This window comes from Festucalex cinctus, chromosome 4 (assembly GCF_051991245.1).
Source record: "Festucalex cinctus isolate MCC-2025b chromosome 4, RoL_Fcin_1.0, whole genome shotgun sequence".
Lineage (NCBI taxonomy): Eukaryota > Metazoa > Chordata > Actinopteri > Syngnathiformes > Syngnathidae > Festucalex > Festucalex cinctus.
In genome coordinates, this window is record NC_135414.1 from 16626916 (window position 1) to 16649157 (window position 22242).

At 43.5% G+C, this 22242-nt stretch overlaps 1 protein-coding gene across 2 annotated transcripts in view; it reads right to left on the reverse strand.

Annotated features, from left to right (window-relative positions):
• bnc1 (basonuclin zinc finger protein 1) overlaps nucleotides 1-22242 on the reverse strand; it is a 46715-nt gene that overhangs the window by 19515 nt on the left and 4958 nt on the right. The window contains exon 1 of one of the 2 annotated variants that reach the window (XM_077519327.1): nucleotides 299-473. The exons of the other annotated variant lie outside the window; for it this stretch is intronic. Within the exon in view, the coding sequence (XP_077375453.1) occupies nucleotides 299-313 (15 nt within the window). The 5' untranslated portion in view covers nucleotides 314-473. Of the gene's footprint in view, nucleotides 1-298; nucleotides 474-22242 lie in introns of those variants that run through there. 2 annotated transcript variants of the gene reach the window in all.

The window sequence follows — 22242 nt, forward strand, 5'->3', positions numbered from 1 at the left end:
TGAAACTCCATTTGCAAAGTAGAAATAAAAATAACTTGCGGGAAAAGCAATTTGTATATCTTGCGTATTGTATAATTTAAAGTCTAATACAATATAGTCACTGCTGAAGAATTTCAAATAAAACAAAAAGTCGGACTGGCAAAAGTACAAAAAAAAAAAGAAGAAGATAAAAAAAAAAAGAAGGTAAATTACTTGTGCCTGCCTCATGGATCTGCACAATTTCATTTCAGTTGACCTTTGTTAAACTTGCATCCCTGCATTGTGGGAAGAAGTTGAATTAGTGAAATTGTCTGCTTACCTCAGCCATTGTCATTCAGTTGGAAGTTCCCAAGGGTACCACGGAGTTGGCCATTCCCTATCAATCCTACAAAACAACTGCTCCCAACTCTCCTGTTCGCACAAGTACTAATGCAAAAGCGCCATCACACCCAACAGTTTCTCCCTCTAAAATAAGTACACATGTACTCTGCTTCTCTCTCTCTCTCTCTCTCTCTCTCTCTCTCTCTCTCTCTCTCTCTCTCTCTCTCTCTCTCTCTCCCCCCACACACTAAAGCAGATACACTCACTTAAATACACCTCCACTTTCTCCTTTATTTTGCCGTGGACTGGATCCTAAACTAGTCAAGATGTTGTGTGCGTGCGTGTGTGCGCGTGAAACTGGGCACATGGGATTGGAATGAGATCCTCCCACTCGGCATTCTCACCTCCTCCCTTGCTTGAACACACTACACAGACACGCATAGATAGGTGTACATACACACACACCTACACGCGCACACACCCGTCTACCCCCTTAGAGTCACAGGGCAGTCCCCTCACAGCTGGCTGGAAGAGGGCATGACACTCATCTTTCACAGAGATTTGATCAAAAGAAACCACAAAGGCTTGAGGCTCTTCGAATGCAGTCAGGGGAGACTCATACTCTTTCGCCCTCTCTCTTTCTCTGAGTAATGCCCTAAATCAACGGCGCTGCTCTCCAAGTGGATTCACCTTAACACAGCCGTGTGAACAGCCTCCATAACAAGTTGTGCCTTGTGCCGTCAGGAATGTGTCAATGTCTGTGCTGGATGTTTCTTTGGAAGAGGGGACATGAGCAAGGACTAGCGAACCTCAATATTTTTCGGTAACGCATTTGACAAAGAAACATTATAATATTGTACACACTAAATATTTTTGGCATATGGGAATAATGATGAAGTATGATGTTTGATTGGTATCACAAACTATTAATGGCATGTTTTACATATAAAAAAAAAATTATGTATAAAGTTAGCATTACTAACACCACTGGAAAAAAAACATGCCAAAAAAAATGGATGCAGGAACACTTCTCTGCAAAAGTATTGGAACAGTGTAGCCAATTTGTTTATTTTTTTTGCTGAGATTGACATCAAAAGAATAGGAGATGTGAATAACATTTCAGCTTTTTCTATTGACATCTACATCTGATAAACAATTAAATGGCATTCATAGGACACCAAATTTTAGGTGAACAAGTGTTGGAACGGATATTAAATGCTTTCAAGTGACATCTAAAAAACATTCTCATTGGCATCCCACACAGGCCGGCCCCGTCATCCCCCGTCAACAGCGGCATCTTCTCTGGCCATAACATTCACCCTTCATCTTCAGTCACTAACCTTGGTGTCAAAACGGACCTCACCTGACTTTTGAGTTTCACATTAAACACCTCTGCAAGGCTTCCTTCTTTCACCTCAAGAACACGACAAAACTTTGAAGAAAAGATAGTAATTCCTTATGAGCTGGATGATTTGTTCTGGATATTGAAAAGACTGATGCATCACAAATCCATACTTGTGTACTATAATTTACAAAATACTTTGTTTTGCAGGCAACAGGAATGAAATTCATTTTCTCTGTTGTAAGTTACAACCAAGGTGAATTGTACCTTCATTGTGTTCACCCCCACCCCATTTTTTTTTTAAATTAATTTATATAGTTTTTGTGTCAAGATCAATTCTCATAATCGGGGTTTGTCCCTTTTCATGTCTCTGTTTTCCGTTTTCCCCTCCCCTATGTGGCTTTGGGGTTCTCTAGTGCACGATTATCACACTCAACGCCCTTGAGCCAGATCTCGGTGTTAAAGTAACATTTCCGAAAGTGTTAAACGTTCAACACCCAATAGTGTGTTACAGCAACAAAATGTCGAGTTGACACAGCAGTATTAATGACACTATTGAGCGTTTAGATTAACACTAACAAGTGTTCTTGATAGCCCATGTCTCACTACCTTAAGTGCATTACAAGATTTCAAGTCAAAACTGTTAATTAAACCCATTTCAGAGAGCTTATATGAAATAGCAGTAACGCACAATGCATGTTCTTTCATTATTTTCATGTGAAAAATGACCATCATGCTGCCAATAATAAAAGCAGGTCAGACACACCAATAACAATGAACAAATCCTCCTAAATTCTAAATGCATTCAGGTAATAGTAACATTTGTGGTCAAAACAAATGCCGAAGGCTACATTCACACAGCAGGCAAATCTGACCCAAATTATGTTTTGTTTTGTTTTTTTGGCAAATTTGACCTGTATCTGATTTTTTTTAATCCATTGTCTTAACCGCTTGCTCCTCACAAGGGTTGCGGGGGTGCTGGAGCCTATCCCAGCTGGCTTCGCGCAGTAGGTGGGGTACACGCTGAACTGGTTGCCAGCCAATCACAGGGCACACAGAGACGAGCAACCATCCACACTCACAAGCACACCGAGGGACAATTCGGAGCGCCCATTCAACCTGCCATGCATGTCTTTGGAATGTGGGAGGAGACCGGAGAACCCGGAGAAGACCCACACAGGTACGGGGAGAACATGCAAACTCCACCCAGGAAGATTTCATATGAACAGTAAACAGTAGTTCAAGCAGAGTGAAAAGGAACATCAAGGAAATAAATTGGAAAAAACATGCAGCTTGTCACTCGAGCAGCCTACACCTGCCTACATCCTGAACCAAAACATGTTAAATGTCGCATTAATGAATCTGATTGGCCGTGTAGCCCATACATGACGTTAGAGGAAATACAGTGATAGGCCAAGCGGTCCATGTGACTGAAACACATCTATACTGAAGTACTGCTAAGATGTAAATGAAATCTAGAAACTTAATTATTGACTAATTCATGTTATTTATTTTAAACAATATGAAACAAAACTCAAGTTGAAACCAAGTTATGAATTAAAAACATTTTTTTTTTCTATAAAATACCATCATGTGAGCATTTTGCCTTCCTTAGGAAAGCTTGATTCGGTCTTGCAAGCGAGGAGGAAAATGATGCTGAAGAAAGTTATCTCAATTCTAACCAGTCAATTTCGATTACAATAAGCATGAGCACAAGGAAGTTGTTGTTTGTTGGTCATTTTCTTCCCATCCCACCAACTTCATGAAAACTTACGGCACACCTCGGCAAAGTAGGGCATGCGGCATCTGACCGGCCTTTACAGCCTTTTTGAAATGAGAATAAAATGTTTAATATATGCTACTTTTATTTGATGTGCACGTCAACAGTGAACAAGAACAATGACACTGTAGACATGTTTTTGTGAATGTTGATTAAAAGTGATGTAATGTGTCATTTGAATGTGACCGATTGTATATTTTTTTAAACAATTTGAATTTGAATAACCTAATTATAACATACCACAAGTAGCAGTGTATTAAAACAATTCAATGTACTCATTTATGAAAATACACTAAATTCATATTTAACGCGCAAAGCTCGGCGTATTGAGTGTCCCGTTGCCACCCCGCATGTCACAGTTTGCGAGGGAGTCTCTAGTGCAGCACACGCGGGCGGCTGACCTGAACTAAGCTGAGAAAGGAACAAATCAGCTCATCAAGTGATACCATTCATTGTGTCACACAACACATTTGGTTGTATGGAAAAATCATTTGTAAATGAGACAAGAAAACTTGTACCCACACAAAATATATGTAAATTCTGCAAATATGCCAATCTGCTGATGCCCCTTCCCTGAACTTGACAATTGGAAATACATCATTTACTGCACCTTAACGAAACGCAGCTAATAGCAAATGAGCTTTCCACGTTGAATAACTTTTCACTTGCCATCAAAGCTGTTATATTTGAGAAAATTACAAAAATGTTCTGAGAGGAGTCATCTCGTCAAAGCATGTAACGCAAGGTTGGAAAGCCCTCGAGTCTCTCATGGTTGTCCAGGCAAGCAGAGTTAACCAGTGTTGTATTTATTCCATACCTAAGGGATGCATACCAAACACAGCCTGAGACCTGGCCGGGATTAGGTCTGCGTTGCTTGTCGGATTGCTGCTCCCTAGGTTGGAGCACCACAGACATATTAGTGCCCCCGGGACAAGGCATGAGAGTGAAGCTAAAACCACAGCAAATAAAGTCCATGTGCAGCACAACAGGTCACGCTGCCGACTTACATGTCTGTCATTCACCTTCCTGCAGGGGAGAGGGAATGCTGCTTGAGTTATTCAACAGATGGGAGGGAGCCTTGGAAAACATTAAGAATTCTTTTAAGGTGAGCAAATATTTTCAGTTAACAGAAGCTACAGCATGGAAAATTATGTTTTTCTCTCCATTTTCACAAATGTGATTTAAAGTAGATTTTTTTTTGGTGCCAAGAAATGGTGCGGATCATTTATAGGCATCAGCTGAAATTGATTCACACCAAATATCTCACAAAAATGATTCAGCCTTAATAAGAAGAATATGGTTTTCACTAGGGATGGGCGAGTACCGATACCAGGTATCGGTATCGGGCCGATACCAGCCTTTTTTCAAGTACTCGAGTACTCGACTCGTGACGCAGACGAGTACAAGCAACCGATGGCAGAGGGAGAAGACGTTAAGTGAGTCCTCCTTGCCTGTAACTGGCGCTAGCTTGCAGCAGTTTTTCACCAAAACTTCACCGGTTTGGAAATATTTAAAAATTGTGAATCTTAAACTAAAGGAGCATTTTTGTGTTTTATTTTGAGCGTTAAGACTATTGAATAGTGACTGTGCTGTTTTTGTCAAAATTAAAGGAAATATATTTGTTTAAAAATATCTTTTAGTGATTTTTTTTTATTTGTCAAAATGTACTACTGGTATCGGCAGTTGGTATCGGTAGCGGTGAGTACTGAGGGTCTGAGTATCGGTATCGGTCTGAAAAAAAGTCGAACATTCCATGTTTTCACATAATTTTCAGTTTGAAATGTTTGTTTTGCTGTATACATTTAAAACGAGCTGTTAATATCAGAATGTATGTGTGTGCATGATTTGCATTAATTTAATAGACAAACTGTATTCAACAACACTTCCACTTAAGCGTCACAAGACATCACATGTATCCTTTAAATGCTGGCCTGTTCTTCTTCACTATGATGATAATTTAAAAAAAAAATATATATATAAGAAGCTGTTACCTCCTTATTCCTTGCATACTGCCTGCTGTACCAGGCTGCGTCAAATTGTGCAAGCTTTATCTCCTGTTCCACGCCATTATTTGATAACAACACAGTCACTGTAATGCCATTGAGAGCAGGAAATAAAAATGGCTGCTGTAATTTAATTTAAGAATAAATTCATCTTTAATGTCAAGCTTTTTTTTTTTTTAAAGTACTTAAAAAACATTATAGAACCAGTTGGTTTACTCTAGGTTGCGTGGATAGAGCAATACAGTCATGCAACAGTGCATTTATGCTTGTGTTTAAAGAAGAGTACTTTAGTACTAAGAAAAAAAAAACCCCGGAGAAGAGCACTTTCCATGCGTAGTATGAGATTGTTCGTTGGTGTGGGAGGTACAGGGCTTTCATGGAGATTGCTTTTATATACAACAGCATTAGTGAAAGTAGAAATAGCTACTGAGTGCTCTTCAAATGTTAACAGAGGAGCGAAGGTTATTTGTGCTTAATATGGACATATTTTCTCTCTATTTATGTGGTAAAGTGTGACCACAGATAGAATAGAATAGATAAGAGCAATCCTAATGGTATGCTCACACACAGCTAAGTGAAATGAATTCCTGACTCAATTTAAACTCATTTTTTTAGTGTTAAACAACCTCGCACTCTACTGTGTTTCACTTTCTGACATTCAGACCATCAGTCCTAAATCTTTACTTGCTGGCTGCATGCATGGTCAGAAGGCAATAGAAAGTCATTTTGAAGTAAAATAACAACATGTGATGAAGACTCGGACATAATATATTTTTTTTACATAAATGCTGATATGAAAGTGATACATTTCAATACCGCACAGTTACGTGTGCATTCAAGAGGAAGTGGTGAAAGAAATCATACTGCATCACTGATCTTTGTTCTTTTTTGTTCGTTTTTAAATAACTAAAGCTCTGATTAGTACTTCCAACTAGTTGAACCTATTCTGTCAAGAATCAGTTGCCACAAAAACACTGAGACAACTACAGATCATTTTGTTAGAGAATTACTCCCGTAAGACACAAAACCCCACAAACAAGCAGCAAGTGACGGTAGCTGCATTGAAGGCCTCACAAATCATCTCCATGGAGGAAATCACAATTTGATGATTTCTATGGTTTGACTTCAAGCAGTAATTCGTGACAAAGGCTTTTTGACAAGCATTTAAAAAAAATATACATGGTTTTATTTAGAAACATTTTAAATGTCCACATACCTTTCAAACCCTGAAAATGTAAGTAGCCTACATGAAATGGCTGCAATTCCAGAATAAAAAAATGCCATATGTATATATTTTTTAACCCTCTTACATTGTATCTGAAAATCTGCTCAAACACTCGGGAAAGGCTGCCACTGTTTCCCTGCATGTGAAGAGCTTTAAAAAAAAAAAAAAAAAAAAAAATCACATTGAATTGCCCACGTCACATACGTGAGTGACTACATCATCCGCGCGGCGAAAACTTGCAGTTTACCTGTATAAACGCACTCAATCTTATCTCTGGAAACCCAGCAAAGGGACTACTTTACTTCCGCAATGTCAAGCACGGGTGCGCTTCCACCACCCTGATTTTAATAGGAATTAGGGGATCCGCTTCGATTGGTTGCTAGTCGACTATGTCCCATCCCACAACAGCAAACAACGGCGCACAAAACCCCTTTAACGCACAATTGAGCAAAGTCTATGAAAATGCCAAAAGTCAGAAAACTGTCATGGTTTGGGTTGAGACTGGTTTGATTTTGTTACTCTTGTCATGGCTTAGGTTTAATTTTGGTTTAGTTTGATTTTGTCCTCATGTTTCTTTAAGTTCAGTCATGATCTGCGTTTTGCGTTGTTGTCCTTGTGTGCCCTCCTAGTCTTGTTAAGCATTGTCATGCCCACCTGTGTTTGCCTGCTGTTCCTCATGTGTCAACCAATCAGCATCCTCTGCCTCTTGTCTTGCCCAGCTGTGTCTCGTTGTCAATTAGTGTGTGTCTATTTAGTCTCATGTCTCCCATCGGTCTGTGTTGATTCATTGTTGTTTTCACCCTGTCATGCTGCTGTTTTTTTGCCTTGTTGTTTCCCCAATGTCTTGTTTTACTTACCTTTTGGATTTCGCTTTGGTTTTGGTTTGATTAAATTCCATGTACCTTCTCTGCTACCTTCACTTCTCTGCTTTTGGGTCCACAACCACACCTAAAACCTAACAGAAAACCCCAGCCAAAAACCTACTCCCATGCACACAGTTAGATTTCACTTTGCATGAAAATAGGGCCCACTATGTTAAATGTGTTTTAGACAGACTGATTTCACTGACTGTATTTGAGAATAGGGATGTAACGATATCCAAACATCACGATACGATATTATCACGATATGAAGGTCACGATACGATAATTACCACGAAATTTTGGGGGTGTGGCGAAATTTAAAAAAGATCACACAATATTGTAAAAAAGAGAGCTCATGCTAAAAAAAAAAAGCACAATATTGTGCTTTTGTACATAACAGCAATACATATAAACTACATACAATCTCTAATAACAATATTGAGGCACTTACTTGCTAATGCAAGGACACATTGATCGCTTCACAAGCAAATTCCGTTCTCCTTCATCTGACAATTAGCATAGATTTTAAACATAGAAGGCCAAAACATCCCTAATGAAAATTAAATTGCACTAATAAACTAGCCACTAGAGGGTGCTAGAACGGCACAAATGGAAATCGACCTGACTTTTTTAACAAATGTGACAAGGCGGGGTCAAGTAGGACTCAGACGCAGGCGTAAGGTAGGCCACCAAGGCAGCAGGTTTATTTCCGGCCAACAGTGGTCTCCTCTCAAACTGAGAGGAGAACAGGGAGGGGAAAAAGTGGAGAACAAAAAGCGCTCCACTAGGGAGGAAAAAACAGGCAAAAGGTACTGGGGACAACAGAAAGCGCTCCGCTAGGGAGGAAAAAGGGCACAAGGCAAAAGGGGTAACTAAAGGCGCTCCAAAAGGGAGGAAAAGGCACAAAAACAAGGCAACAACGCTAGGCAACATGAACGGGGACATAAGGACTGTGGACGCTTCCATGCACTGACGGTGACACTTCGGCAACGGAGGGGAGAATGCAGGTGGCTTTTATTGTGTGGGTTGATTGGTGGCAGGTGGTGATAATCATGGGCGGGGACCGGTAATGAGTGAGCGGCAGGAAGGGCAAGTGACCTGGGGTGAGAGGAGAGTTTAGGATTTCAGAGTAAAACGGGAAACCGAGACACAAAAATAAAAGCATGAGCCGCCACGCCTGGTGGCGGCGTGACAGTACCCCCCCCTCAACGGCCGGCTCTTGACGGCCCAGGAATGTCAGGGTGATCTTCATAAAATTCATCAATTAAAGAGGGATCAACGATGAACCGGGAGGGGACCCATTGCCTTTCCTCCGGGCCGTATCCCTCCCAGTCCACCAGGTATTGTCTTCCGCGGCCCCGATTACGAACATCCAAAAGTTTCCTAACCTTGTAAACGGGGCCGCCTTCAATCATCTCCGGGGGGGGCGGGTCGGGTTCGGAGGGCACCAGTGTGCTTTCATGAACAGGCTTGACTTGGCTGACATGGAATGTAGGATGAACTCTGAGGGATCGTGGCAGACGGAGTCGAACGGCGGCAGGTCCTATGGACTTGGTTACTGGAAAAGGCCCCACAAAGCGCGGGGCCAACTTTGGACATGGTACCTTGAGCCTGAGGTGTTTGGCTGATAGCCAAACTCGCTGGCCTGGGCGGTATTCTGGTGCCGGTCTCCTCTTCCGGTCGGCGGCCCTCTTCACCCGGTCTCCCTGGCGTTGAAGCGCCGTCCGGGCCGCCGACCAGACCTTGTGGCACCGACGGATCATGGCCTTGACCGAGGGGACCGTTGCCTCCTCTTCCAGTTCGGCGAAGAATGGCGGATCGTAGCCGTGGACGCATTTAAAAGGGGTGAGACCTGTGGCAGATGTGGGCAAAGAGTTGTGCGCGAGCTCGACCCATACTAGATACTTGCTCCAGGTTGTCGGGTTCTGGGAGACGAGGCATCGGAGACCGGTTTCGAGCTGCTGGTTCAGCCGTTCTGCCTGCCCATTGGCCTCAGGATGGTACCCAGAAGTCAGGTTAGCTTTGGCACCTAGGGCTTTACAAAATTGAGTCCAAAAACGGGAGACGAACTGTGGTCCACGGTCGGAAACGATGTGTAAGGGGAAACCATAAAACCTGAATATGTGGTGGATCATGATGTCGGCTGTGGTCTTGGCGGATGGGAGCTTGGTTAATGGGATGAAACGAACCATCTTAGAGAATCTGTCGACGACTGTGAGGATTGTGGTTTTACCATGGGATGGTGGTAGTCCGGTCACAAAATCCACTGAAATTTCCGCCCATGGTCTGGATGGGATTGGTAGTGGCTGGAGTAGACCCATCCGGGACTGGTTTGACGTCTTGTTGCGGGCACAGGTAGGACAGGCAGCTACGTAGTCCTTGATTGTGGTCTCCATTGCCGGCCACCAGAATCTCCGGGCGACAGCATACATGGTCCTGCGGACTCCAGGATGGCAAAATAATCGTGAAGTATGGGCCCAGTGTATTACCTGGGCCCTCAGTTCCTCAGGCACAAAGAGTCGGCGTGGTGGGCATGACGTGGGGGGAGTGACGTTCCGTAGTGCCTCTTTGACGTCGTCCTCAATTTGCCACCTCATGGCCCCGACTATGCAGTCCCGGGGCAGAATGGTCTCAGGCTCGGCTTCCAGTGGTTCGGACTCGTGAATTCTTGACAAAGCGTCAGCCTTGACGTTCTTACTGCCGGGTCTGTAGGTCAGAGAGAAAACGAAGCGGTTAAAAAACAAAGACCATCTGGCCTGTCGAGGGTTGAGTCTTTTGGCCTGGCGTAGGTATTCCAGATTTCGGTGGTCGGTCCAGATCACGAAGGGGAGTTCGGCGCCTTCCAACCAGTGTCTCCACTCTTCGAGAGCCACCTTTACAGCTAGGAGCTCCCGATCACCGACTGAGTAGTTGCGTTCTGCTTTAGATAATTTTCGTGAGAGGAAGGCGCAGGGATGTGTCTTGCCGTCCTCCTGACAACGCTGAGACAGTACTGCCCCAATTCCAATACTCGAGGCGTCCACCTCCACCACGAACTGGCGTTTGGGGTCAGGGACTCTGAGGATTGGCGCATTGGTGAAGCGAGCCTTTAAGTCCTTGAATGCTCTTTCTGCTTCCGTGTTCCACCTAAATCGAACCTGTGGGGAGGTCAAGGCGTGCAGAGGGGCGGCAATGGTGCTGAAGTTTCTGATAAATCGCCGGTAGAAGTTGGCGAATCCGAGGAATTGTTGCACCTTCTTTCGTGAGTCCGGCGTGGGCCAATCTCTCACGGCGCTGACCTTGTCCGCTTCCATCTCCACTTTTCCGGGTGACACGACGAATCCCAAGAAGGAGATGGTGTTGACGTGGAACAGGCTCTTTTCTGCTTTCACGTAAAGCCGGTGATCCAGCAGGCGTTGCAAGACTCGGTTCACGTGGTTTCGATGGTTTGCTTGGTCAGGAGAGTAGATCAGGATATCATCCAGGTAGACGTACACGAAGTGGTCGATGAAATCTTTGAGTACTTCGTTTATCATGGCCTGGAAGACGGCGGGAGCATTCGTGAGGCCAAATGGCATGACCAGGTATTCATAATGTCCCCGAGGAGTGTTGAAGCCTGTCTTCCATTCGTCTCCCTCACGGATCCGAATGAGGTGATAGGCGTTCCGCAGATCGAGCTTCGTGAAGATCTTGGCTTGTTGCAGCTGATCGAACACAGAGGACATCAAGGGCAATGGGTACCGGTTCTTGACAGTGATGTCGTTCAAAGGACTGTAATCAATGCAGGGGCGTAGGGATCCATCCTTTTTACTCACAAAGAAAAAGCCTGCTCCTGCAGGCGAGGAAGACGGTCGGATGAGGCCGGCTTTCAAGGAGTCATCAATGTAGTTGTTCATGGCCTGGCGTTCGGGTCCTGAGACTGAGTACAGTCTCCCCTTGGGAATGGTTGAACCGGGAATCAGATCGATCGGGCAGTCATATGGGCGGTGTGGAGGGAGAGTCATGGCTTTGGTCTTGCTGAAGACCTCCCGCAGATGGTGGTAGCAGGAGGGAACAGTGTGCAAGTTCGGGTACTCTTCTTGAGCCGGTGGGACGAGAGTCACCTGGTGAACCTGGGCTGTGGAGTTTCGGAGTGCGGGTTGTTCCGACCCGTGAGAGCTGCAGTCCTTTCCCCACTCCAGAACAACTCCAGTGTTCCAGTCGATTCTGGGGCTATGTATACACAGCCAAGGGTGTCCCAGCACCAAAGTGGGGGAAGCAGCGTGGAAAACGTGGAAACGGAGAGTCTCGAAGTGAGGTCCGACTCGGACTTCCAGAGGTTCAGTAATATGGGTGATTTTGAAGAGCTCCTTGCCATTCAGCGCTTTAGCCAGGATGGTCGCGGAAAGGGGTTCGGTGGAGCATCGTATTTGCCTTACGAGCTCCCAGTCCATGAGACTTTCGTCGGATCCGGAGTCGATAAGGGCTGACAGAACTGTGGTGACATTGTGGTGAGTTATCTGAATTTGCGTGAGTCTGTGGTTCTTGGCTGGTCGGGGTGACGGAGAACTCACCGGAGGGTTGCCCTTCGTGGTGCAGGCTTCCACCAAGTGTCCAAGACCACCACAATAATAGCAACGGCCCTCTCGGCGTCGGCGCTGTCTCTCCTCCGGCGAAAGCCGAGCCCTTCCCAGTTGCATGGGTTCGTCGCTGGCGAGGTCCACCTCTCCTGGTTCCGGTCGGGAAGGAAAGATGGGTCGCAGCCTTCTGGCCTCCGGTGGCCGCGTCCAGGGGGTGGGTTCCTCTCTCCTTCGCGGTCCGCCGATCTTGGCCAGCTCCTGACGACGATGATCGGTCCGGATGGCGAGGGAAATCAAGGCGTCCAAGTCCGCGGGGAGATCTACGGGAACCAGAAGCTCTTGAATGACAGGTGAGAGTCCTTTCAAAAAATGGTCGTGAAGTGCGATGTCGTTCCAGCCACTGTTTGTTGCCAACGTTCGAAAGTGAACTGCATAGTCGCTGACAGATTCTTTGCCTTGCTGAAGTCGGCTCAGTGCTCGTGCCTTCTCTCGGTCATTGTTTTCTGGATCAAAAACTTGGCGCAAAGCGATTTGAAAGTCCTGTACGCTTTGGCAGACCGAGGAACCCCTGGCCCATTCCGCGGTTGCCCAGGTTTTGGCCCGACCCGTCAGGTGAGACACCATGAAGGCCACTCGGGATCGGGCTGTGGGAAATGCCTGTGGTAACTGTTCATAATGAATGTCGCATTCCGTGAGGAAAGTCTGACAGCGTCCGGGTTCACCGGAGTATCGTTCTGGGGAGGCCAGTCTCAATCCTACCCCGGTGAATGGCGTGGTCGATACAGAGAACTCAGGGTGAGGAATCTGTCCAGTGGGAGCTGGCGCTCGACGCCGTGAAAGGCTTACCAGCTCGTGGACCTGGCTGGTCAATTCCTCCATCCGGGACAGCATGGTCTGTTGGATCCGGTCCTGGTTGTTGAGCCGGGTCTCCTGGCTCTGCAGTGCGGCCTCGACCGTGCCTGCTGGGTCCATGCTGGCCGAAGTGTACTGACAAGGCGGGGTCAAGTAGGACTCAGACGCAGGCGTAAGGTAGGCCACCAAGGCAGCAGGTTTATTTCCGGCCAACAGTGGTCTCCTCTCAAACTGAGAGGAGAACAGGGAGGGGAAAAAGTGGAGAACAAAAAGCGCTCCACTAGGGAGGAAAAAACAGGCAAAAGGTACTGGGGACAACAGAAAGCGCTCCGCTAGGGAGGAAAAAGGGCACAAGGCAAAAGGGGTAACTAAAGGCGCTCCAAAAGGGAGGAAAAGGCACAAAAACAAGGCAACAACGCTAGGCAACATGAACGGGGACATAAGGACTGTGGACGCTTCCATGCACTGACGGTGACACTTCGGCAACGGAGGGGAGAATGCAGGTGGCTTTTATTGTGTGGGTTGATTGGTGGCAGGTGGTGATAATCATGGGCGGGGACCGGTAATGAGTGAGCGGCAGGAAGGGCAAGTGACCTGGGGTGAGAGGAGAGTTTAGGATTTCAGAGTAAAACGGGAAACCGAGACACAAAAATAAAAGCATGAGCCGCCACGCCTGGTGGCGGCGTGACAAAATGTGTTCCTTTTAAATATTGTGAACATGATGACGACGATGTTGTGGCAGTTTTAATATCGCGAAATCACGATGTTGCCCTTATCACGACATCCCTATTTGAGAAGTTAAAACAAATTGATGTTGGTGAAATACAACATTGGCATGTCAATAAACACGCTTTTTATTTACTTGTATTTTTTTCCTCTTTTCAGCCATCACATGAAGTCCATAATGGCAATAGCACTTTTGGCCTGCAGACTTATCAATAAAGAAATTCCTTTTCTTATGATCCATCATTTGTCCATCCAGGACTCTATACCCTCCCAAGAGTCTGGTATTGATCAGACATGTCTACATTAGAGGGAGGGGAGATGCTTTTATGATAATCCACTCCCCCTCCGCGCTTAATGGCTGCATTAGACACTCATCCCCCTCCGTATCCAACACCTGGCCCTCGCTCTCTTTAGGCTTATGCTGTTTGTATTACACTTGTTTAATGTGCTCTTTCAAAGAGGGTGGTGGGGTCTGAAACACAGCAGCAGGGGGACCTTTCCATGAATTTCCAGTAAATGAAGACCAGAGGAGACACTGGAAATTTTCAAGAGTGGTAAATGGCACAGTAGTGCGTTAAAGGGGTGGAGGCCCATTACAAATTACTGAATACCTTCTGTGTCTAGCCACAACGATAGGCCAGCCATCTTACAGATGCCTTACAGACCTTTGGGGTGCTGTCTTGAGCAGGTCCAGACAAGGGTCATATCAGCACCTCACTTCATTTCAAATGAAGACAACAAAGACAAAATATTTTGTAAAACCAAAGGTTTGAATGGATTGGCAAGAAAAGTGTTGTAGGAAGCACACACTCCAATAACTATGCAAATATGGTAATGGGAGTATTCGTACAATATTCAGGTTATGTTTCTACATGAAAGACAGGTAATGTTCTTAAGCCTTTGGAAAACATTGGAAAAATATGATGAAAGGAGAGAAACGGAGCCACCTGGACACCATCAGTCTCAGTAAAGGTAAACAGCTCTGACATTCTTCCCGGCACACTGGTCTACAAGGGTCAAAGGTCATAATGACAAACGAGTGACCCAGGAGCCCTGAGAGGCCAAGAGAGGAGCCTCTGGAATCTCTCAGCAAGGGGACGGGGGACACAGACAAATTCACTACCAGCCAAGGGCCATTCCTAACAACAAATGAAAACCTTGCAAGATACTGGGCCATCATGCAACATCCAACCTGTAGCGTTTCAAAAAAAATGACTGGTTTTATTCTGATGTAGAAGCTATCACTATTTATTTTTGACGAACATTACTTACAATTAATTAAAGGTGGGTTCAAGGATATTTTTGTGGCTGCGTCTTCCGGGTGGATCATCTTAACGATTGTTTCTCGATCCTGTCAATCAATATGCGTAACGACGTCGTGCGTGCTCGCTCGCTGCACGTGCGCACTTCGAGTGTTTGTAGCATGTAGCTAGCTTCGTGTAGTGAGCTTCGGATTTGTCCATTCGTCGTCGTAGCTCCACCGAGTTGACCGCGTACTTTGAAAATAGCTGAGAGCCCCAAGAGGACATCCGTATGAAGCTGCAGAGACTGATGAAGATGATGATGAAGGTGAGCGCGGACGTTAGCGACATTTGAGAGGCATTTCCTCCAAATGAGCAGGAGAGCTGGTAGGTTGCGCAGTTTTTTAAACGTGACAAATAGATGTTTGACTTCCATTTTTTGAGAACATCATTGAATCCACCTTTAATTTTACTATAATTGTGATGATAGCAAACTAAATAAATTAATATGCACAATACACTAATATTTCCCTCATTGTTAAAATGTTAGTATTTATAAATAAATTATAATCAATCAAAAACACATTTGTTAAAGTAAATACAACATTGCTAAATGTGTAATGTTGGGTGCCGGCTCTGGTAGGGTGATAATGAGTCAGGGGTGGACCATGTTTCGTCCTCGCCTCCATTGTTACGGTGGCCGATCTGAGCTGTGGCCGTAAGGTGGTCGGTGCCTGTCTTGGTGGCAATCCCCAAACCTGCTGGTGGACACCAGTGGTAAAGGGTGCCGTCAAGCTGAAGAAAAAGTTCTATAGAGCCTTTCTGGCCTGTGGTACTCTGCACTCTAAAAACAGTTGGGTCAAAAATTGGATTGACCCACTAGCGTCAGCCAATTTGATGCAACTTTGTGTTGTTTTATATGAATATTTGTATTTGTTGCATGCACTTCAAAAGAGTTATGGTCGTAGTGCGAATGTGAAGTTGCACTGTTGCTGTTCGATGCGCTTTTCTTGAATGAATGAAATTGTTTTATGAAATAAGATGATCTTCTAATCAAAAGAATGTATTAAATGATAAAGGCTGCATTCAGACTGCAGGCATGTCTGATTCCAATCGAATTCTTCCTCAAATCCGATTTTTAGGGCTGACTGTCCACTCTGTTTTTAGGAAATGTCCAAGTCTGATGTTGGGCCTTTTCAGACTGGGCCACATTATTAACATAACTGGTTGGTTGCTATAGCAATGATGTTGAACAGCGGTGTCGTCCAGCACATGTCGCATTTGACATCATATTATTTTTTTTTACTGCTCCGCACTGCCCGATTGGTTCATCACAGCTGAGCCACCTTATAGGTCAGGGGTTCTCAATTAGAAATGTAAAAAGGAACAGACTTTTTTTTTTTGAGGAAGTCATAGGTCCACAGCGCATGCATGGTGGTGAAAAATGTTACCCTTTTTTTTTTTTGTTTGATTTTTACTGTTTGTATGTAGTTTGTTGTGATGGGTGTACTGTACAGTAATAATCAGGAGTTACTGGAAGGCACAAAAGCATTTATTTTCAGTATCACACTAAGGGACATATTCACTAAAGGTTTGCGTTGCCTTTGCACGGCGCTAACCGGTAAAAATGGAGCAATCCGGGAGCACCTAATTCACTAAACACACGCAGATGGGGAAATCTGTCAATAAGTGCGCTGCCAACCAGATTGCGGCACGGTGCGCCGGTGTTATTTGCGTGTATATGAATTAGGTAATTTCCATAGATTTGACGCAAAATATGCGCACCCCAATGCAAATGAGACTCATTGATATACAGCATCTAATTCACTAACACTTTATAACCACATGAAGTTTTTGTGACGTAAATAACTCCATAGCAGCCTGGTCAACCTTGAGATAGGGATTCCGCGACAGTGAGTCCATACAACTTTTTTTTAAAGTGTAGAGAGAAAAATACTAATTTATCTTTGTACATAATACAAAATACCAAAACATGAAGGTAGAAGGAACATTTTTTGACTGGAAAATGTTCAGACCACAATGATAAGATGTAGTACCAAGTGGTGCGGATTAGTGAGAGTTTACCACATGTGGAAGCCTTGTGACCTCCCATTGTGATTTGAGCACAGCGTGAGTTCAAAGAGAGAGAAGAACAAAAACAGGGCAAAGTTGGAATGGACATGACGATGACAAAGTCTGTACGTGTTTTCATAGTTTTTTTTGTAATTAGATAGAGCAGAAACTCAATGGTAGCTGTGTGTCCAGCTGCTGCTCAGCACTGAGCAGAGGGTCCCTGTTGGCAATCTCATGACCTCAGACCTAAACACGCCGATTAACCACCATTGGACTTTCCACTTTTTCACCTCTGGTGCAAACAAACACTAACACATCTATAACAATCGAAAGTGCTCACTACATGATCATATTTATTGTACTGTTGGTCCACCTAACTCACAAAATTGTCTTCTTTTAACCCAAAACAGAAGCAAACCAGAAAATGTTTGACCCTTGAGAGTTTTCTAAAAAAAAAAAAAAAAGAGAGAACTTGTATGACTGTTTTTTTTATGTAGTTTATTCCTAATGTTATGATACAAACATTGGTTGTGTAAATTTGGACTATAGCAATTATAATTTCATTGACAAAAAATTTACATCAATGACTAAAACGAAAATGAAAACACAATGAAGAAAATTCACACAATCCAATCAGAAGGAATGAAACACAGGTTGGAGAAAACAACCACTCAGAAACTGTTCAGTGTTACTACAATTTATTTAATGTTCAAACATGATTACATTCATTGTGCAGCTGTAAGATTAAATCTCATGCGATGGTGCACTTTTTAGGTGAATGTTGAATGTTATTATTGTGGGGCGGCACGGTGTGTGAGTGATTAGCACATCCGCCTCCCAGTACTGAGGACTCGGGTTGGAATCCAGGTTCTGGCCTTCCTGGGTGGAGTTTGCATGTTCTCCCCGTGCCCGCGTGGGTCTTCTCCGGGTACTCCGGTCTCCTCCCACATTCCAAAGACACGCATGGCAGGTTAATTGGGCGCTCCGAATTGTCCCTAGGTTTGCTTGTGAGTGTGGATGGTTGTTAGTAACGTAATACAAGTACCATAATGGTTTAAGTAGTGATTCCTTTTTTTTTTTTATTACTTTTGGATTAATTCAATACCAAATATGTAAAATAAATAAATAAATAAAAAATAAAGTCTATACTATCTATACTTTGCATATTTGTCTGGACTTTTCTGTTTTATGGATGTTTAATATGCATGGTTTGGGATGTAAGGAAGCACGAGTACCATCAATTCAATTCTGTGACGCAAACACGTGAACCACTTGTGCATCATGCTGCAGAGATGGCTGGACGGACAGATTCTGTAACTAATTAGATGTGTAAAGATTTCCAAACCTTTCGATTTCCAAGTTGGGTGGACAACACAAGAGTAAAAAGTCAAAATGTCGCCACATGTAGAACAGGTGCCTGCACACCAACAACCCATCCACCCCCAGCAAATTAAACTCATCAGTCAAGGTCCCAATGACTGTATACAATCATTTATTTTGAGTATGTTTTACCATATACTTATATATTGCTGAAACTTTATAATGATTTTTTTGTGTACTCAATAAAACCAAGTTAGTAAGTAAGTAATTTAAGTATGTAATTCAATGCTGCAAAGTCAGGGTGCATGTGTGATATTGTGAAAATGGATACAGAGAGATCTGCTTCAAGTCCCTGTTATTGCTGAGTCGGGGATGTGTTGGGACTTGTGGCAACTACATCTTGACACAGAAACCAGTAGCACTTATTGTAGGAGTGACACAATTCCAATGTTTGCTCTCAGTGGTGCAATTCTGATATTTGTCGCAGTAGTATAAACATTAAACAAGTGCACAGAATCAGATATACTTATTGAACCCGTTATCCATGATATATATCCAGTATCTGTTAATGTGACTGCAACACAAAGGGACGGATCAGCTAGTTTGTCAATATGAGCCTGAGGTCATCGAGATATGCCAATAGGTGACGTACTGTATACATGCCCATGATCAGGGCTGGACTTGGGGGGGGATCAGTTAGGGAATTCTTGGCTTAGACTGGCCACGACCCTTGTGAGGAATAAGAAGTTCAGGAAATGGATGGATAATAATAATAATGATGAGGATAATAATAATAATATAAGCAGTAAATTGCATCTAGCGCGTCAAGTGCACAGACATAAACAAGGCAGCTTGTAAACAGTCACAGTGCATAGTTTGTAAGACGTAATAGACTACTTGTCAGCATTTATAAAGTAGTTATAAAGTGCAAATATGCGATGCAAAGAATAAAAGAGGCCTCAGACTACTGAACAGCATCTATCTAGTAGCTCTAAGTAAAATACAAAGAACACCGAGTAGGCATTTACATGCCTTTTCCACAAATCCATATAATTCTTCATCGTCAAAATCTGAGTTTAACAGTTGGGTGATTTGCGCATCAGGCATGTCCAGATGCCTCTCATCATTATCTGAGTGAGTTTTGTTGCGGTTACTTAACGGTTCAGTGGTGATTCATGTCATGTGCTACCGCTGTGGCCTTGAGTCAAATAGAGAGTGAGACTGGAGTGAGACGTTTCTACCTGCTGCTCTCTGTTCAATAACCCACTGTTCAATTTTGTCCTCTCCCTGTGGCCATCTCGCTATGTCCCCTCAGAAACTGTGTTTGGGCTTCCTTAGAGTGTGCAGGTCATCTTTTGCTTCCTCCTCTTCCGTACCACTGATTCATTCATGTTGAATTAACTTGCAGCTGCTCTATTCTCATGTTCTAGTGTGATATTCTTGAGTTTGAATTTGTTTGCTCCTACTATGTTGTACCTTCTTTGTGAAGCACTGTATGTTAAATAGTTTATATTAATTGTATTTTTATTGGATATATTCATTGCTATTAAAATTGTATTTTTATCATTTGTTGTCAGATGCAGGCCCAGAGTGGCCCATCTGGAGCACCATGAAAATTCCTGATGGGCCTAAAGAACGCTATTTCAGCCTGTGGGCTCATTTCAAAATCGGCAAGTAAGTAAGGTGTTTCTTGGTAGATGTAATCAAGCCCAAATTTCCCACTTGATCAGCCTGCTTTATGGACTGTTTGGGCCACTATTTTCGTGCACACTGTCCAGGAATGGATCATATAAGCCATTCGCTTAGCTAACTCTGTCTGTCTGTCTGTCTGTCTGTCTGTCCAGACTCAGGGAAGACTTGCATTGTTTACTAGAAAGTAAACGAATAGCTTGGCTTCACACAGCCACAGGAGGTACAATCAAAAGTAAAGATGGACAACAGAAAGAATAAGGATGGTGTGAAAAGGCAAGATAAAGAAAAGGAGAGCATTAGAAGTGCCACATTCAAATGTGTCTGTGTGGGTTTTTTGTTGTTGTTTTTGATGGACAACATAAAACACGGATCACGCAAAACAAGAACAAGAAAACCTCAAAAACAAAAACAAAAATCACAGAACCGAAACATGACAATGCCAATGATGGTACGTGACAGGGTTGGCTAGAGGTTTCTCATGACATTGAAAAAAATGTCCATCAAATATAAATGAATCATTTGCATAGAGGTGTGCAATTTCTGCGCCAAATATATGCATATTACCTGATTTAAATACACGCAAAAATCACCGGTACACAATCTGGTTGGCAGTGCAGTTAGTAGGGGTGTTAAAAAAAAAATCGATTCGGCAATATATCGCGATATTACATCACGCAATTCTCGAATTGATTCAATAGGCGGCCGAATCGATTTTTAAATATCCATTTTTGATGGAAAAATACTCACTAAAACGTCTTAGGGTTCACACCTTAAGCATGGATGAATGTTATGTTAATGGAACATTAAGCCTTAATATTTTATTTCAATGCTGTTCAAACATGAAACAGATTACAACCTGTATAAGACCGAAGTTTCAGATCTATAAATAATACATTTTCATACAAATCTTACACTGTACAAGTTTACTAATTAGTATTTTCTAAATTTAAATTTAAAAAATCGCAACAATCGACTCATAGATTCGTATCGGGATTAATCAGTATCGAATCGAATCGTGAACTATGAATCGTGATACGAATCGAATCGTCGGGTACTAGGCAATTCACACCCCTAGCAGTTAGTAATAAATTTCCCCATCTGTGCATGCTTTGTTGATTAGACGATCCTGGATCTCCATTTATACTGGTTAGGGTTAAAAGCCACGCAAACCTTTAGTGGAGTCTGTTACAACAGTCCCTCCCCTGCCCGCATACTAGTTGTGTCATTCGCCGAAGATTGAGTGAGTGACAGAACACAGCAGTTCCACTCCCAGCCAGCACACTTTTGTCTGAGCGCAACTGAACTGAAGTTTTCAGTTTCTGTTTCTTTTCCTTTTATGATAGACATGAACGTGTCCCCGTGACATATCAGCACCGTTTATGTCATATGTGTTTGATTACATCAATGTGCAGTAAACACTGGCTGATTTACCTCTGGTTTGTCAGCCCTTTGGCGAAGGTCGAACAGGTGTGACTGTGCCACAGAGCCCGCTCAGGCAAGCCATCTCGCACCACAATGAGGTCATTGTGCAACATGAACATTCTTGCACAGGCCCTTGTGACTTCCACAGGCTGGAGGTTGCCATCTGTGTGCTCCAGGTGAGGAGGATTTGGATGAGATTTGTTGTATGAAAAGGATGTGTGTTCACCAGCTGCATGTCCCTACACACTTTCGCAAACATCTCCAAGACTCACATATAGGCTACACAATGGCACACGCGCGCAAACACGCATGCACACGCACACACACACGGGCCAAGTGACAATTCCCCAGCTATTGAAAAATCAATACCTTGCTTGTGAAGAGTGGGTATCGAGTCTTGTATTTTTTTTATTTGATTTTTTTCCTTAATTTTGCAATGTAGTTACCGTATTTTCCGCACTATAAAGCGCACCCCATGATAAGGCGCACCTTCAATGTATGACATATTTTCAAACTTGTCCCCTATATAAGGCGCACCGCACTATAAGGCGCACCTCATTATAAGGCGCACCTTCAATGAATGACATATTTTAAAAAAATTCCCATATATAAGGCGCTACAGTAGAGGCTTGGGTTACGTTATGCATCCATTAGATGGTACTGCGCTAAAGGGAATGTCAACAAAACAGTCAGATAGGTCAGTCAAGCTTTATTAATAGATTACAAACCAGCTTTCTGACAACTCCATTCACTCCCAAAATGAATAAACAGCTGTTTTATTATTTTCTCTTAGGTAAAACATTAGTATTAGCTAGCGATCCAAGATGGCGGGATCTTCTGCGCATGCGTGTCATCGATTGTGCAG